At 39.3% G+C, this 18,685-nt stretch overlaps 2 protein-coding genes and 1 long non-coding RNA gene across 3 annotated transcripts; 2 read left to right on the plus strand and 1 right to left on the minus strand.

Annotated features, from left to right (window-relative positions):
- Positions 1-6,318: 6,318 nt before the first annotated feature.
- LOC126713222 (60S ribosomal protein L5, mitochondrial) lies at positions 6,319-6,880 on the minus strand. Its single transcript, XM_050412924.1, has 2 exons — positions 6,848-6,880; positions 6,319-6,817 (listed from the first exon to the last, which is right to left on the minus strand). The coding sequence occupies exons 1-2, from the start codon at positions 6,878-6,880 to the stop codon at positions 6,326-6,328; spliced, it is 525 nt and encodes a 174-aa protein (XP_050268881.1). The 3' UTR covers positions 6,319-6,325.
- A 6,456-nt stretch (positions 6,881-13,336) lies between these two features.
- LOC126713231 (uncharacterized) lies at positions 13,337-16,696 on the plus strand. The gene is made up of 3 exons (XM_050412935.1): positions 13,337-13,651; positions 14,182-14,437; positions 16,386-16,696. The coding sequence occupies exons 1-3, from the start codon at positions 13,568-13,570 to the stop codon at positions 16,694-16,696; spliced, it is 651 nt and encodes a 216-aa protein (XP_050268892.1). The 5' UTR covers positions 13,337-13,567.
- Positions 16,697-17,230: 534 nt separating this feature from the next.
- On the plus strand, positions 17,231-18,685 carry LOC126714392 (uncharacterized). Its single transcript, XR_007651592.1, has 2 exons — positions 17,231-17,308; positions 18,190-18,685. It is a non-coding gene; the product is annotated as an uncharacterized LOC126714392 (long non-coding RNA).

The following is an 18,685-nucleotide window of genomic DNA, read 5'->3' on the forward strand; positions in this document are numbered from 1 at the left end:
TATTTATATATAGTCATATCCTTAATTTGGTAACCAGAATCTTCTTAATTGCCAATCTTAATTAAGGTTCTAAAGACAACTTAATTTCTCACCTCCTAACCACTGGTGTTTTCTTGCTTCCACCAGCAATTGTTGCTAATATAACTTAAAAAAGAAGTTAAGACCACCCTTTTCATTTGTTCAATGCTTGTGGTTTCAACAAGATCAATCTGTTCTAGTCCTTTTTAATCCTTTTTCCTTTTACAAAAACAACAATCAAGCATTAGTTTCAAAATTTTTGGGTCGGTTCTAGATATACTCAACAAATTAGTCAGGTCGACCATATGAACTCTTTTTTGCTGGTCATTTTATTGAATCGAAATCATACCATTTGTTACCTCACTTCCTTAATGGACATATCAAAGTTTACAACTTCTATTAATGTCATTTTTGTCTTCCTCTATCTTTTTTTACTTCCCAACTTGAAACAAGTCACTTGTTGTAATTAGTGCATTAATCATTTTCCTCTAAAATAATCAAAGTATCTCTAACGACTTCCTCTCATATTTAACTACAAGAAAATTTCTCTTGTTATTATGTGTGCAGATTTTGAATGATGTCCTTAGTAGCTAGCTTTAAACCACAGTTTTATATGATCAAAATCTTCAAAAAGGTGTAAGGAAAAATACAGTTTCTCAAAAAATGAGTGCAGTTTGTTCTATAGGAAACATAGATAACTGTGTATCTGCTCTCCACTAAAAAAGTTGGATGTCATTGATAGAAATTTACAACCTTGACTGGTAACATAACATAATCACTGTGGTGAGTTCATATGGACTCACAACATCAGCATCTTCCAATTCATGATAAACTGTACTCCGACATATGACCAATTTCATCATGGATACCTTGTCTTTTATCTTTTATTTGGTTACAATCATAGAAATGCAAGAACCATCAATTCTTTCAGAAAGTTGAAGTTCATGATAAAGATGTAGGACACACTAGCTGAGTTATCAAAGTAGTCATCATGACAAAACCTTAAAATTAGTCTTTTTTCACGTTGTCCACATATGATCGTCGAGTGATACTGTTTGTTCTAATTGAATTGCAAAGAATAATATGTTAACACATAAATCCAGCACTATAAGAAATTCTTGGAGAAGAATTACGTTTAATTTTGATTGTGAATCAATGTCTGAGAGTCTAAATTATATATCAGGATTTTCTCAAGTCACCTTCACTTTATCCGACAAACAAATCTTTGCCAAACTCAGAGATAATCAGTGGGGAACCACATTCATGCATATCATGATTTTCTATGACTACACGGCACAAACAATGTATTCTTGCCCATAGAGAAGTCTATAATTTCTTATTTTCTTTATAGATGAAAATTGGTGGACTAAATCCTGAGATATATATATATATATATATATATATTAACAGTTTCAATATTTATTGATGTATGATAGGAGATGAGAACCCAATTCATCTGAACTGTAAAGGACAGTGTCAATGCTTTTCAATTCAAAGTTGGAAATTAAAATTTGGACAGGAGTGGTGAGCAACTATTTAGAATTAAGAAGGGACAAAAATTGGTGGAGTCGTAGTATCATGTGAGGATTCACAGAGTTCAGCTGCTATGATGATATATAGTAATTATTGAAGAGGTGAGATAAAATTTTTGAGGTAAACAAAAGAAGAAAAAGAGAGGCCCGTAAGAAACTATGTAGTTTTATAAGTAATAAATTAAATTAAATTACGAAGTTTCAAAAAATAACAAATAAAATTATTTACTTTCAAAAAAGTAAGAAATTAACTATAAGGTTTCATAAAACTAACAAATGATATTTTTAGATAACAGAATGATCAAGATTGTTCAATTAAGTCATTTATAAACCAATGAAGAGGAAAAGTCTAATAACTTTTGAATGCATAAAGTTTAGATCATGGTGGGACTAAACTATTGCTGTCACACCAATGTGAATCCCACCATTTCATTAATTATAGTAGACTTTAATAGCAGATGTTGTCTAGGTTCTTTATGATCTTTTTAACCTAAAAAGCTAAAAGGATAAAGAGAACCATGACATTTATCATACTAGCTAAGAATTTATTATTCATCCAAAAAAGAAAAAAAAAAGGAAAAAAAAAAAAGAAAAAAGAAAAAAAAGAAAGAAAAAAGAAGCCCATACTTATCATGGAAACAACATGCTTTCCAGCTGCTTGTGTACCACTTGAAGTAAGAGAAAATAATGTTTCACACTCGTAGATATACACTTCGTACACACAATATTCGTAAGCGGCGGTGACAGCCCGGTTGGAGCTATGAAGCTTACCTTTTAGAGAAAAAAATCTTGTGCTTATGTGGGCGGGTCGCTTCCATTTTCCAAAACTAGAGAAGGGGATTTTCCTACAAAAGATGAAAAGTGCTTAGCTTTAAATGGGATGCCTTGTGTACTTCCTTTGAGCCCCATATACACCGTCACCTCTTTTGCGACTGCTAAAGATATTTGGGATTACATAAGTAATCTTTATTATCAGGTCCACCTTTCTATCAGTTGCAACATGAAGAACATGCCTTAGCTTATGGATAAAATAAAGAAATAAGTGTGCTATACTATTTATTACCGAAGGCTTAGGCTTCTATGGGACCAGTTGATGAGCATGAGGGACCCTTTTCTAAGATAGGGGCACCCTAAAGGCTCTTGTCGCGAAGAATTTCATATAACATAGAATAGCCTTATAGAGTATAAAGGGGCTCTCTAAGTTTTTGATGGGCTTGAGGCCCGAGTTTGAGAATGTTAGACCCTCAATTCAACATCGAGTTCCTCCACCAGACATTGAGAGAGCAGTTGCTGATGTGAGATCCGAGGAGACTCGACTTTCTCCCCTTTACTAGGTTGGGTGCTGGGGGTCGATCTTTTATTACTTAGGGTGCTTCAGATCAGGTTCTTGCAGCTGAACATGCTTCGGGTGCATCGAAGAAGAAGAATATGACTGGTGATTCTTCACTTCTTTCTTCTCTTCGTTCTCCACCTAAGTTCCTTATTGTTTAAACTGCAAACCCCGAACAATTCCCTCAAGCTAGTCTTGATACTCTCTCTTGTTATCATCGAATATGTTCTGCTCTTTTTCATCTTCCCGCTCTCTTAGTGAATCTTCTTTCCGGCTTGAAATAAATGCTTATATTTCTCTCCTACCTCCTGTCTTGTCAGGATCTCATGCGAGAGGCCCTATGGAGTAAGGGGATTGGGAAGGACCATAGAGTTGGCAAGCTCTCTTTTTTGGAGAAACTTCGTTTACCTCAATCTTTTGCCTTTTTTGCTGTGTCTGGTGTGTTCCCTCTACTCCCCCTTTTTTGTTGTGGCATAGTAGATTAGGACATGTCTTCAGCCCAAGGCTTAGATATTTGATTTCTACTGGAATGTTGGGCAAGACTCGGATATTGCATGCAATAAGTATAATAGTTTACTGAACGACTACTTAGATGAACAAGTACTACTTAGATTTAGATCTTGATTTGGATGCAATGGAATTGAATCATTACTCCAAAAGCCATCCCATGAGTATAGATGACCCCACAACTTGTATAAAGCGTACATCTCTGCTCAGGGAATAGGTCAAAGCTTTTTATAAGAAAAGTAAAAAGCTGGAATCCGAGAAGACAAGACCCCCTAAGAGCGTCTTGTAAACCAATTATTCGATCTGGAGATCCCAACAAGGCTGCTGGAGACATCCCTGGCTTTAGTGATGTCTCTTGCAAAGAAGAATTCGTAGAGATTTTCCCAGAATCCCAGTCCAGCCTACCCGACTGATATAATCTAGAATCCACTCTCCGCCCTTATTAGTAGTAGGCGAATAGTGACCCTATTTGTATGCGCATTCACCCGACGGGCACGTTCCAAGATCTCCTGCAACGAGAACCTAGGTCCCATTTATCTTCCCTCCGGACAGTTTATTGCTTTGAGTCCTTACTTCTATCTTCTTTACACTTGGACTGGACCTCAATCGGACCATTCAAACCTTCTAAAAAAGATATCTTCGACTCTCCTTTCCCTTCCTTACCTGGTAAGGCTAGCCTATTACGTTTTTCAGCCAAAAACTTGTTATGGTTATGGTTCAATCAGTGAAATCCCAGCCAAGATTCATGTGATCGATTGATCATTCTACTTCTTTCTTTCCGATCCGTTGCTCCCAACTTAACTATGTGATCTAACTGCAAGCGTAGCCATCCTGGCTCCGAAGCTTTCTAAGACTCCCTTGAGTTCCTAAGGTAGCCACTGCTTCAGTAAACGCTGGTTCTTTCTCCCTTAGCTCCGCACTCTTACAACCAAGCACTGGAACCAGCAAACAATCAATTGGCTCGTCAATGGCTAAGTAAATGGCGCTCGAACCCTCCATCCTGTATTTCTTTCTAGTCCCTCGATATTTGACCCGTCAACCTTCCTGTCTCCCCTGTCTGTTCCATCAGGTTATTTCACTCCGTCTCTGTCCGGTTATTTCGGTCAGTCGGGCTCTCTGACTGGAATTGGGGTTTATTGGTTTGTATTAGTATAAGTTTCCGTCGTAGTTTGTATCTTAAGGTCCCAGCTCTGGAACATCTCAAGATCTAGCCTCCCGGATCTTTCTTTGCTGGTTCTCCCCGCCTCTGCTACCATGGTATTAGGATGGAAAATTTGATCCACTCACTCGACAGAAAGGCGTATGAAAGCTCCACCCCTTAATACGTAGATAATAAGCTTCATAGAGCTGGTGCCCTACCCTGCTGGCTCGCAGCCATTCATTCTGTTGTTTCGCTACGTCTTTCTTCCATGAGAGTGTAGCTTTTAATGGCTTTGACCTTCAACCAATTCCCACTCTTCCAACTCACCTTCGATAGACCCACTTTCTTCCTTGAAGCGGGTCGAATGCAGTTGATTGTTTTCTTCTTAGCGGTGTATTAATCGCCGCTTGAGAACAGGGGATTCTTAAGGGTGGTGAGACCCCTTAAGACAGGTCAAAGTCGGAGAACGAGGAGCGGCTAGGCAACTCCAATCTCTAGGTGGGTACAGCGTCGGCAGTCGGCACAATGCGGAGAGGCAAGTCTAATCTCCTTCCCTTAAGAAATGGAGTGGCAGAGGACCAAAACGATATCGAGGCTGAAGAGGGAAGCTTGTCTTTCAGATGCTTAGTGGGCTGTGTTATAGCAACGGAAGGTTTGATAAAGCACTCCGTTCCTTTTGCTTGCTGAGCCTCATACATTCTTTTCTTTCGCTTCTTGATTCAGACTAAATAGACCTTGGATCTCCTTCAACCACCGGAATCCTTGCCCGACTGACATATTAGCCCGATCAAATCAATAGTTCGTATATGGAGATAAAGATTCTCATATGGGAAAAGATAGCGAGCCCAGGTCTTGTCTTCTCTTTCAAGAGGATGAGCTAGACTCAGAATAGAATGCTCGAAGAAGAGGATGAGTATTCTCGAGGAGCAGGCTTCCTAGTTCAGAAAAGACAGGATAGGGGGGACTCAAAAGATGGAGAAAAAGGAGAGGTCACTCTTTCTTTTCCAGTCTCAGGAATTCGCTAAACTAAATATTCCCGATTCGAGATGAGCTCCGAAGCCTTCATAAAGTAGGGGGCATGGTGTTAAATGAGGTTAGAAGCAGGTTCTTTGCTTCATATTCATTCAGTCATCGTCGGAGTCATAAGGAAAATACCAGTTGGACTGGGAGCACCCACCGGTAAAGCCATTGGCTAACGCCCGTCTTCTTTCTTTAATTCCATCTTGAAAGTAAGTCAAAGTCTTTGGCACTTGACCTTGACCATGCTTCCTCGGAAAAGGAGAAAGAATTGGCTGAGCAGGCTTGTCTTCGCTTCTTATCCATGATCAGTCTTTCCCTTCATTCCAAGTCAAGGGGATTAGGGATTTCCCTTAATTGCCTCTTAGTTCCTGTAGGTAGGCTACTCGCCCGTGCTTCATGCCGCATTTCCTAGATGGAGAGATTCCCATGGTTCTTCTTTCTCGTGAGCTAGGTTTAATAGATCAGTTCTCTGTACTGGGCGTTGTTGAGATAAAGGGTCCACAAACCTCTATCTATTAAGAAAAGGTAGTAACGAGGTTCTCGTCCTGCCCTCCAAAGCAAGAAGACGAGAAAAGGCTGTATCACATCGAGATGTCTATTCGTTTTCCGTCCCCAATGAGATGGATAATTTGTAACCCCCTATTTATACTTTTGGGCTCTACATCTTTCTGAATCAAGGCCCGGCCCGACTCGCGTCATTCCAACAACTAGCGGGGAGCACCTCAGTATACGATCGTGTGCAGTAACTGGGAGTCCTATTACACCTCCGACATCTTACTAAGTTTCCCACTCATCTTTTTGCAAAAAGCCGCTCCACGGTGGTAAAGTCTCATCTTGTGTGTTGGCCGAAGTGACAATAGTCACGTTGAACCCTCGAATATGTTCGAAGATCTCGAAATGATCTTCCAGTTCTGGGGAGAATTCGCAAAACTCTGTTTCCATCGAGAATTGAATGGAGTTTTCCCGTATTTCGACCGGAGAATCTAACAGAGACATTACTGTCGAGATTCTGACCGATAAATTATACATTCCATGCCCTCGGAGAGTGCTTTGTCGTGCTAGGTCACTGACATATCCTTTGTCTTTATTTGACCCTGGATTGGATCGAAACGACTTTCCTGTCAAACCCCTTTGTGTCTGTATGAATTTCTGACCGAACGGAATCTCCATAGCCAATTTTCCATTTATTATTATGAAATCATAGGGTGCCTTTGGTACTACAAGCCAGCCATATCCTTCAAGTCCCACAGCTGATTCAATAGCAGTCCTCTATCAAGCACCAGTTACGAGAGCAGTTACCTTTCTAACAGCGTCTGATTGAACAAAAGCCATTCTTGAACAACGGCTATAGCACCAGCTCATTCCCTTTCTTCTTCCCTACTTCCACAACTTATCTAGATTCGATGGAATTATCTTTCTTAAGCACCTAGTATGTCATCACAAGAACTACGAGCTCAAAACACTGCTGAGGAACAATAGGGTTTACGAGATAGCTGTCTATTCTGGTAAGAGGATGTTATTCCGCGTTAGAGACTCCTTGAATCTACTCCCTGCCTCATTAGATGCCCTATCTAAGAATCTATGCCCGAAACTTGGCGTGAAAGGCAATATCGACCATAATAATCTGAGTATGACAAATATGGAAAGTCAGAAAAAGATATTGTTAGACTATATGAAACAGGATATTCTTCTGTTGGGTGGTGTTATGCTAAAAGCTCAAGAGATATATTGGAAGCTGTTCCAAGTGGACATTGAAAGCAAGATAACCCTTGCCTCACTGGCTCTAAGCATCTTTCGTTTGAAATACTACGATGCTTTTAATTGGCCAATCCACATCCCAAACAAGAATGAAGATAGCTTTATAAGGCTTGCCTACTACGGTTGTCATACAGATGCATACAAGCCATATGGCGAGAACCTATACTACTATGATGTGAACTCTCTCTATCCCTTTGTAATGAAGGAATTTCCAATGCCTGGTGGTGTGCCAGTCTGGCATAGAAATCTTGATGGCATGGACTTAGATAGCATGTTTGGCTTTATTGAGGCATATGTGGAATGTCCGAAGACTATCAATAAGCCCTTTCTACCCTATTGAAACAAGGAAGACCTGCGGGGCGTGCCAGTAGCAAACTTCTTAAATCGATCAATTCCGTGTTACGCTCAAGGGAAGGCAAGGACCCGCTTCCTAGAAGAAAGCGACTGGTTCAGTTTATTAAGAGATGAATACTCCAGGGAATCGGTTTCCCCCCTTAAGATTCACTATAGTTCTGTCAAGCTTTCTAAAGATAGGACCCTCCTCCCTCCTATTTGACCAGGTATACAGCTGCCCCGCAAATCTTAGATCTTCCATCTCAGCTTGACTAATGCAGGCTTCAAAGTCATCCATCTAGATAGGATAATCACTCGACCCACCTACTTTGTCATTGTGATTTCTGATAGCATTAAAATCCCCAGCAATCATCAATGGATTTCCCCTCACCGCAGAGGCCTAAGATACAATGTCATTCCAGAGCGATTCCCTCTGAACTGAGCTATTCTCCCCATACACAATCGAGACCAAACAACTCCAATTATAAGCAATGGCTCTCACCTGACAATGCATGATCTGGTCGCTTTGATTCAGAACGGTTACATCAACATCCTCTGGATTCCAGCAAACCCAGATTCTTCCATTCGGAGACGAGTCATAATTGCACAGGACCTTCCAACTACCATCAATGGCCCTTAGAACCTTGTCCTTATTAAAAGAGCCTTTACCTTGCTTTCTATTAACCAAAAAAAGGACAAATGATGCTCAGGCTATGGCCTTGGTTGGAAGCATAAATGGGTTGAGGGATCGCGGTGTAGATTGGAGAGAGTAGGTCTGACCGAGTTCTCTAACGAAAGCGTATGCCATACTATACTGCGACCATGGCTCCATACAGAAGAAACTGTACTCTTACGGGATCAAAGCAGTAAGACTGGAAAACAAGAACAAGCAACAAGCGAGCAACCAACAAGTAAGGAACAACGAGCAACAACTAGTGAAGAAAGAAGATCTAGGAATAAGGTAGTTCCTGTAAGCCAAGAATCTATCGAAGAGCGTAGGAGAGAGATCAAAGAGTAGTCCTCTTGTGACAGACAACCTTAGAAGCGGATTCCTATCCTTTTGTTGTGAGGCTGACTTGAGAAGTTCTGCTTGTGTAGCTCTCTTTGACTCCTTATGTTGGGAGTAAGTATTTCCATACTCCTGAGGCGACAGATGCTTTCGCTCTCTCTAGGCGTAGACTGATTCTTTTCGGCCCTGAGAGCTGGGAGTATTATCTGGGAGAGCAGTTCACTCGTCAGATTGATGGAGTCGTCCGAGTGCCGATTGATCCTCCTACTCATATAACTTTACTTTTTAGGTCCATTCCTGTTATGGATGATCGACCTCTTGAGGAGAGACTTCAGGCAGCGGATATGGATTACCTTACTTTCAGGAGCATCTCTATTGGCTTCATTGTGGAAAGCCTGATTTGGGATCCTTTTTCACAGCCTTTTTGCCCAAATGAGAGATCCATTCTTAGGGGAATCGTAGGCTTCAAATTGATTCGTCAACAGAGAGTGCCTTTCAAGGAAAAAGTCATGACAATGCATTTTCCCACTCTCTCATCTGTCTCATAGATGAGTAAGGCTAGCTAAAGCACCAAAACAAAGAGTTAGTAAGAGAGTGCCACCAGGATAAAGAGAAAAAGGATTCCAAAATTCTCAAGCAACACAGGAAATGGGCCTTTTGTCCTTTTTAACCATGCATACGTTTAGGTTTAGCTCAGCTTGGCCCTGTGTCCTTCTCTCCCAGACTTCTTGGAGCTAGACCAAAACTTGTCCGCATCTCCTGTCCAAGTGAGAATCTTTCTTCCTGCCTCTCTAGCTCCCATTTTAGCTTATCTTTCTTCTGTCATCGGGAATGGTAGGAATTAAGGGGCGGGTAGGTTTGATGCTAGCTTTGTTGCCTTGGCATTGGCTGATTAAAGACATCCTCGCAAAGGCGCCATCTTTCTTAAGTAAAAACGTGACTTTCATAGGCCTCTAGGTCTTTTACTAGTGCTCTGCTTGAAAATAAAAGAATTGAGTTTTTGAGACTCCGTTTTGTTAACAACAGGTACTGTTTCTGCCTTCACGGGTAAGGATCATCTGTGTTATGAGTTTCTCTTCCTCGATATTGATCTAAGGCAATAAAGTATGATCGATGATCTTCTGCTAATGCTAGCATCTTTTTCATCTCTAATCTCATCTATGCTTAAGGAAAAAGTGTAACCTACCCGCTAATAATTAATATAATAAAAAAGGGCTGGCTGCTCTCCTTAATTTCACAAAGAATGGAGTGGTTTTTGCTCCTTGCCCTTAGCTCAACAAACCGTTACGCTCGGGTACCTTAGACAACCTTTAGCGTTGCATCCACTTGCTGAAAACCCCTTCGCTCCACTCCCTTACAAAGACCGTAGGAGTCCCAACAAGGTTCAGTCATTCAAAAGCGAAAAAGGACAGGAAAATCCCATTTGCTGAAAAATTGGTGGGATCATCTACCAAAGGAATCCAAGGCAGAGATTGAAGCTTCTGTAAGGATTGATCTATCTCCTGGTCAACCTACTCGAGACTCAGAAGGACAGCTAATCCCGAATCCAGTAGAGAGTTTACTCGCTACAATTTGGACACACTTCTGCGGTCCACTAGAAAGTGATGAGAAGAAGCATCGTGCAGCCCTGATGAGCCTAAGGCTTTTCCTTGATGAGTATAAGTGGTACAAAGACGTCTTCCTAGAACGCGTCTTCTACATGCCCGACTGCAACCGAGCAGTCTGAAAGGAGAAGTTTCTCGCAGGATTGCCGAATGGCCTAGGAGATTTGGTCAGAAGCAGGCTAAAAAAAGATGATCTAGACCTAATGACATTTGGTGAGCTCTTTGCGGCAGTAGATCAGCTACTGATAGAGCGTTGCATCGGAAATCACGGGATGGGTAAATGTAACAGATCATGAATCCACTTTTTTTTCTACCTCTGTCACTCTATCTTTCTTAGTGCCGTCTATAATGATAATGACTGATGAATCAAAAACTGTCAATTGGTATTTTTTCTTATCCTCGAATCTTGCAAAAATGGAAACTTAGGTAAGTTTTTTAAAAACTATTATTATATAAAAAGTTATAATATATAATAATAACGTATCTCATTTAGCTCCTTCATGCCTACTATAGCTAGTTATTTCGGTTTTCTACTGGCGGCTTCAACTATAAGCCCAGCTCTATTTATTGATCTGAGCAAGGTACGACTTATTCGAAATTCATTGAATGAACAATTCATAAAAATGAAAGTTTCTGTGGGATTCCGAGTATGGAAAACTTCCTTCCCGCATCAATTTCTAATTCTTGGTCATTGAGATTCATGGGCGATTCGGATGTTTATTTAGGTTTGGAACCCTCTCTTTTTTCCCCTTTCAAACAAATCGAAATGATTGAAGTTTTTCTATTTTGAATCGTGTTAGGTCTAATTCCTATTACTTTGAGTAATGTTATCGGCGACCAAACAACGCAAACCGATTCCTGAACTGCTTAAAGGAAGCATCTCTGTGCCCCTTACTAGTAAAGGGCTGCTAGTTGTAGCGCGCAGTGTACTAGTGAATAGGAAAAGCGGATTGAGATTACCAATGACGGATGGAGGTTGAGGATAGAACATGTTCGGTGCCTCGCCCTTGTCTCCTTCGCCGGAGACTGCAAATGATGGGAATCCTATCGATAAAGAAGAGGCATAGGCATCGCCTCTCAATCCAATCCGTCTTCCCTGGCTTCCCCAACACACTCTTGATACGAAAGAAACCTCCTGCCATAGAGAAGAGATCTAAAGTCTGGGTCCCCTCGATCACCCTTACCTTGAACCTGAACTAGTCGAGAGAGATGAACCTGCACCACATTTTCATTTTATAACCCTCGAACCGAAACCCCCAGCTAGAAATGGAATTCCAGAACCTAAACAACTCAGTTGAGAGCTCCGTGACCGGTTCAAGGGAAGGTCCACTAATGATTGATAGGCCACCCCCTGCCCATCCGTCTCGTGATCCCTCATTCCACTAATTCGTTGTTACTGATTCATTCAAGGCATAGACTCCCCACTTCTTTGTCTTATTAGCGCGGGTGTTCGTCAACGATGAAAGCCGCTGAACTTAAGACTCGAGTTGAGAAAGAGGGCTAGGCCCAGGAGAGGAGGGCTTTCAGGGACTGGGGAAGGCGGGTGGATTATAGAGCTAGGGGCGGATCGAAGGTTGGTTTGTCCATTGGAATTGGGCATGGACGAGCCTCGACTGGGCTGGGCCAGCATTGATAAAAAAATGACAAAATCAAAACTTCTCCCATCGCATCATTCACCGGTGTAGGATTAAAGATTAGGTCCAGGATTCGAGTCAAATCTCCACTGAAACCTACTAACTTCTAGTGACTAACCGCAACCATTTATGAGCCTCCCTATCCTTTAAAGCTGGACAAAAAAAGGATCTTAATCAATCCAAGCTCGTGATTCAAGCGTAGCGCATCCCATGCCTCCACTAGTGGACCTCTCCCCTCTATCGCTGCCTATTTAAGTTAAGGCTTTAACGGCGCTTCCATTTTCTCGTTTGACCTTTCTCTCTGTGGGTTAGGCGGGACCCTTTTTACTCATATATACCCCAAAGTAAATTAAATTGTTAGTACATATATATGATAGAAACCAGAGATTTTTTATTTTATTTTTCTTAAAAAAAAAAATGTGTGAAAGTGGTTGCTATGCATTTTATGAAGCCCTGAATCTCTCAGCCACATGCAACTTGCCAATAATGATTGCTATTAGGTATCAGTCCTAAAAAGAAGCTAGCCAGTAGCCAATATACAATGTCGCTAATTATTGCTATCTATTCTTTTGGAGTACTTCCAGCAATCTTTAATTTTGACTGTAATATGATCAAATATTAGGGTAAATTAAGAAACTCTGAATATGTATCATAAATCATAATCTTACAATTAGGACAATGAGTCAGGAGGTTTGCGCCCCACAACTTATTATACTTTTTTGATGATTTTTTTTAGTTTTTATTTATTATGAATTGCACCCCCACAACTTATACGATTCCAAAGATTCATGACTACTCTCAAGAGGTTGGCTTAATAGTTCTTAAGGCCTTATGATATCTATGAGATTTTGGGTTAGAAATCTCTTGGCAGCATCTTGGAGCATCCCTTATGAGATTATTCCATCTTGTAATAACCTAATGCATGTGAAACGAAGGACTATATACATCCAAGGAAATATTAAGATATTCAAAAAGGTCTAGATACCTTCATTTATTAAAAAAAAGAAAAAAAAAGATTCATGACCATAAATATAAAATTATTGGAATTTCAATGATACATAAAAAGTAAGCATGCATGCTATAATTGTAGACAGATTACTGATGCCAAGTTATAGCTCGAGCCAATAAAGGAATACGTGTACAGATAAGAAAATGTTTTTGATGACATGAAATAACAACTCTATCTAAGAAAGAACTCAAATCATACATAGGTATAAGGTGACAACCATAATTAATAAGTAATTCTCTCCTTGATCATATTTTCTGATTCAAGCATCATAGCTTTTTATTATGTGGCTGCCACACTGGTAGCACTTTGAGGTTCTCTTATTGTTGGCAGGCATCTTATTGTTGACCATTTCTGCAGGTTGTCTGGGAGCCCTACAGCGATGTCCTAGAGTTGTTGCCCCCATATTGCATTGCCAGCCGACAAATATGGAGGGCCGATGTGCCATTGATCTATTTTTGGATAGTAGAGGATCATCATCCCGAACGTGTCTTACGTCAGTTCGGGATGAAGCAAGTGCCACCGGATATTGTAGATACGTCCGTTCATCTCCACAAAATCTCTCTCCAAGGTAAACTAGATAAGGATTGGGTGCAAGAGCATGTTGTCTACATTGACTGATGGGCCCATAGAGAGGAACATATTGCTGACGCACCGGCATTGGATGGGGACACGATGTACCTTGCTGCTTACATGGAGTCGTACCGAAAGACGACGAGACGGTACATTACACGCGACTCGGCGTATTGGGAAATCCTGGTAAGGCAACATTACTATAATTCTTGATGAAAGACCATCTTATATAGTATCTTACTAAATTATTGACATGACCTTCGCCAATAATATGCAAACAAAATGTTAATGCTGTCGTCAAACAAGTAAAGCCTTCTCTGGTTCCTTAAGATTGTCTTTTGTCTTGTTTCTTCATTTAGTTTTTAAAGACATTGCAATAGTGTGCGATACCTTGGAATATTGTAAAAATGATAATTGCAAGTAGGATTAGCTCTTTCAATATCTTATAGATCGCAATGCTTTTTTCACGGGTATGCATAACCCCAAATTTGGTTCGTGTTAGTCTCATTAAATATTAATAGTATATAATTTCAACGACAACCTATTTGGGGGACAATAAAAATTATATATATATATATATATATATATATATATATAAAAATTATTTGTTAAAAAAAAAAAGATAAAACAGATTTAGTGCTGTGGACTTAAAGGCCAAGTGTTGCACAACACAAAACTAAACAAAGAAGTTTTAACGAGACTCCTTTATTTCGCAGGTTGAGTCCAATGTGGAATTACTATTGCAATGCGAACCAAACTCCGCAGTGTACAACCACCTGAAGAGGACGCTGGATCTTGTCGGAGAGATGAGCCGAGCGGCATTGGAGAATGCGCGTGCCACGGTGACTGAGGCGAGCACACAGGCCACAGGCTGTGGTGGGGGAGGTCGTGGGTCTAGAGGGCGTGGACGCAGTGGAGGTCGTGGATACAGTGGAGGTCGTGGAGGTGGTCACGTGGATGACGATGTCTTGGGTAACTTCCAACTCTAATACCTTCAATTCTTATTGACTTTAACTTCTACTACTTTCAGTTGTAATTTATTTAGAGGACATATTATAGTAGAAAAGTATATATTGTTTGGTAACTAGTTTTTAGTGTTAATTTTCACTTTCTTCTCATAATTATGGTATAATTAGTAGCGTTACAATGTTCTGCCAAACTTTAAATATTAAGACTAAGCACTTTAAATATTAACCAATGGGAATAAGCACTTTTTTCTTCCAAGCGAAATATATATGTATTGAAATGTAAGACATGCAAACTTGTTTCATTCATTCCTTATAAACTACAATCACAATACTATTATCCACTTTTAACATATACACATCAATTCTAATATATTATGCTTATGTATGAAAACAAAAGTCCAGCAAAATCATTTTTTCATCGTATAAAGCACAGACCACTATGGATGCCAATGTAATTCCTTTTAAAAATATTGCTACGCGACCATGAACATAAAATTAGCATTAGATGAGGAAATTCAAATTTGTGATCACACTATGAGGTTCATAAAATTAGTGTTTAAAAAATAGTAATAATAACAATGATAGAGTATAAACAAGTAAACAAAGCTGGACTTTGTAATTCAAAGGTTTTGTTTTATAAATTTTATTATTATAGTTAATTTAATATGCCAATAATGAATTAAAAACAAAGTTTTATTAGATTTTACCAACAAAACAAGGTTTATATGGGGTAGTCTAGGTGGCCTAAGTATTAGTTTTATTGGGAAGGGTTTACACTTGACAATAGTTATTGGATTCTATGAACAACATGCACTACGTGCGGGTCAAGCGATTGCTTACGCATTTGGCCCTTGTCTTGTAGGGTTTACACTTTACAATAGGGTTTACACCGTATTCACTTGGCCCTTGGTTACACTTCACATTTTGAATCTTCTGTTAGAAACAATGTTTTATTGTTATTGTATCAGCTTTGTAACTGCTATGTGTTTTCAGGTCTGCTTTACCTTTGTTTTTGGACTTTGTTGTCTTCCATTTTCAGTTGAATGAATACAGAGTGTTGAAATAAAGAAAAAACAAAAAAACAAAAACAGTGAGAGAGATTTTTATGAACATTTTGTAATAATTGATAGTGGAAGTAATATTTCTCCAGTCTTAGTCAGAAAATTTTCTCCATCCTAAAACATCAAGAATTTTCTTAAATGTTATTGTTAAAGTTGAAATAATTATTGTATGAAAAAATTGGCTTTTTCCTCTTTCAATAAAACAATCTAGCATTTTACTGTCCTTCCCAAATTAATTAGGAAATGCCCCTTTTTTTAAACTTGATTTTCTGAAAATCAAGTTAAGCTCTATAGTGACGTTTTTTAGGATTCTATAGTGACATTTTAAGGACCTATAGTGGCATTTTGTAATCCAATTTCCATGAAGTTGAGTTATAGGTAACAAAAAGAGAAAAAAATTGCATGTAACTCGACTTCATGGAGATTGGATTATAAAATGCCACTATAGGTCCTTAAAACGTCACTATAGGATCCTTAAAAATGTCACTATAGGGCTTAACTTTGTTTTAAAGAAAATCGAGTTTAAAAAGAGGGGTATTTCCCTAATTAATTTGGGAAAGACGACAAAATGCTAGATTGTTTTTTTGGAATGGGCATTTGCCCATTTTCTCTAGCTTGGGGCAAAATATGATACTGCCATTGCAAATGGAAAAGCTTTCAATCAGAATACAGAGTAAGAACACTGGACCGGAAAAGAAAGCAACCATGAGGCTTCATTTTGTATGATTGGTTGTGTGCATGTGAGTGTGTATATGAGAGGTTTCATGCACCCAAATTAAGCGAGTTTAAAGGGTCAAATGCCATTGAATCATATCTAGGCTGCAAATAGTAAGACATTTTATGACTCAATCCCTTGTGGTTATCTTAATAAATACAACTGTTTTTCTGTAGATGATGAGGCTTTGGAGGGCGACTGGGGCATGTACATGGATGGTGTCGGGTCATCGCGATGCACGTCTGACGCTGCTGCCCAGCCATACCACCCCCCTGGCCATGAGAATAGTGCAGAACACACATCCTGTGCCCAAGCTGGCCCTCGGTCCCCACCACCCACTCGGCTGTCTCCCCTATTGTTTGCCGACTCTGCCCACGACGGTGGCTGTATATTTGTACCCACCCCTGGCCGATCGACACCACCTGTAGTTCAAGCTGAGCCCACCCAGGACCCTTCACTTCCTAACCCTGACGAATCGGCTGCATAGATCGAACAAATACAGGGTGAGAATATAGTGCCAGTACATGGGTTGCGAAGATCACTCCGCACTGACATACATCCCCCTGGTTGTGGGACCGGTGACGGTAAATAACATGATTTATGGAAACATTATCGAAATCCGCAGACTGCGCATAATTATAAAAGACATATAAAACTCGTAAAGGAATTATTACTATGTCATTATATGTCCTAGTCTTCTATTGTCATAATGATAAAGTAATTATTTGCACAGCTAGGAAGGCATCTTTCTTAACGGCTAAATGTTCATTAGAATGTTTAGATTAACAATCCTGTGCTCAGTTTGCATTATATTTTATTATTTAGGCATAGCACCTCCATGCTATGTAAACTGTTTATCATTTACCTTAATAGAATGTCACAGGACTTGTATATGATGTTGTGTGCTTTAAGTGCACCTCCATGCTATGTAAACTGTTTATCAGATCAAACATTTTCTGATAATTAAATTAAGCATAGGGAATGTGTGTATTCAAGTAATGTGTGATCCCTTTGAATTTCAGGTAAGACGAGACTGGCGAAGGCAGTTGTGAGGAAACGAAAAGATCGTTGAGCCGTTGATGATGTGGAGCATATGGGGGTAAAACCTTGCCGAATATCTGGACTTTTTAATTTATTTTAGTTTTTAAGGTTCAATTTCGATAATTACAATTCACAACAAAAAAAAAAAAAAGAGAAAATAAATGTCCTCATTATTAGACAGTTGGGATTTATCTTGGCTATAAAAGGAAGATGTTACTTTTAAGCAACTGAATTATGCTTCTCCTCTGTCTAGATATACATAAGTCCAGCATGGCTTGGAAATTGAATTTGCTTAGTTATGTTTCTGTTTATAAATTTCCTTCTTTGCTTTAAGCTTTGTTTGATTTGCAAGAAAGTGATGGAAAAAAGGTGCCCTGCACATCACATTATTATTATTAAAATCTGCCCTGCACATCAAATTAGACCTATGATATTTGGACACAAACACAACACAACTGTTATGTTTCAGCTTGGACATAGCATGTTAGACACAGCTGTTAGAGACAGCAACTTGTTAAATTTCAGACCATGCATATGTCGCTGGACCAGCATGATGTACGAGTAAGCGGAAACATAAACTAAATCCTTCCACAATCTGCCTAAACACTAAACCCTCAATGAATTGAACCAAAACCCACACAAATGACCACCCATAAAGTAAAGAAAACTTATTAATAAAAATACCATGATTGGCCATTAGCTATGTCCCCATACTCAAGAATTCTATAATGGACGGTGATTTCCTCCATACCCAAGGAAATAGTGTAGGGATCTTGTGATTGTGGATTTTTGCTTGGACAAGATCATGTTGGGATATATGGCATGACTCAGGTGTGCGTAAACGTTAAGGATTTTTCTATAATTTAAACTTATATTTTCATTTAGTTGTTGGTTTTTGTTTTTCATTTATTGAATCATATTTGGTGGCATATTTTGCAGGCTTCAGTGGTTCCTACTATTGATATAGTTAGGAAACCTGACCACAATTTGTTTTTTTCTTTGTTTTTTGCACAGTAGTTGGACGACATCTTATTGTTCATGTAACAGCTAGCGGATAAAACTTTGACAACATTTTTTGGACATAAAAGACTGACAGATTTTTGGAGAGCATACATGATAGCAGATTTTTGGAGGGCATATATGTTAACAGCTGATTTTTTGGATATGTTAGACACAGCTTTTGGAACATATTTTGTAACTAATGAAGCTACTTAAGCATGTTTATGACGTACATGAATATTTGAGTCAGCTTCGAGTTAGGTACCAATTATACCAATTATATTTGCAAAGGGTGGATATTTTCATGTGCGATGGAAAAGTTCATTTCTAGATTTTTGTATCTATGTATCTGCATATTTGAACAAAGGCAGCTTTAGACGAATGCAATATAGTGATGATGGATGGAGATCCCACAACTGAAGAAGTTTAATTTATA

The sequence above is a fragment of the Quercus robur genome, chromosome 1, assembly GCF_932294415.1.
Source record: "Quercus robur chromosome 1, dhQueRobu3.1, whole genome shotgun sequence".
Taxonomy (NCBI): Eukaryota; Viridiplantae; Streptophyta; class Magnoliopsida; order Fagales; family Fagaceae; genus Quercus; species Quercus robur.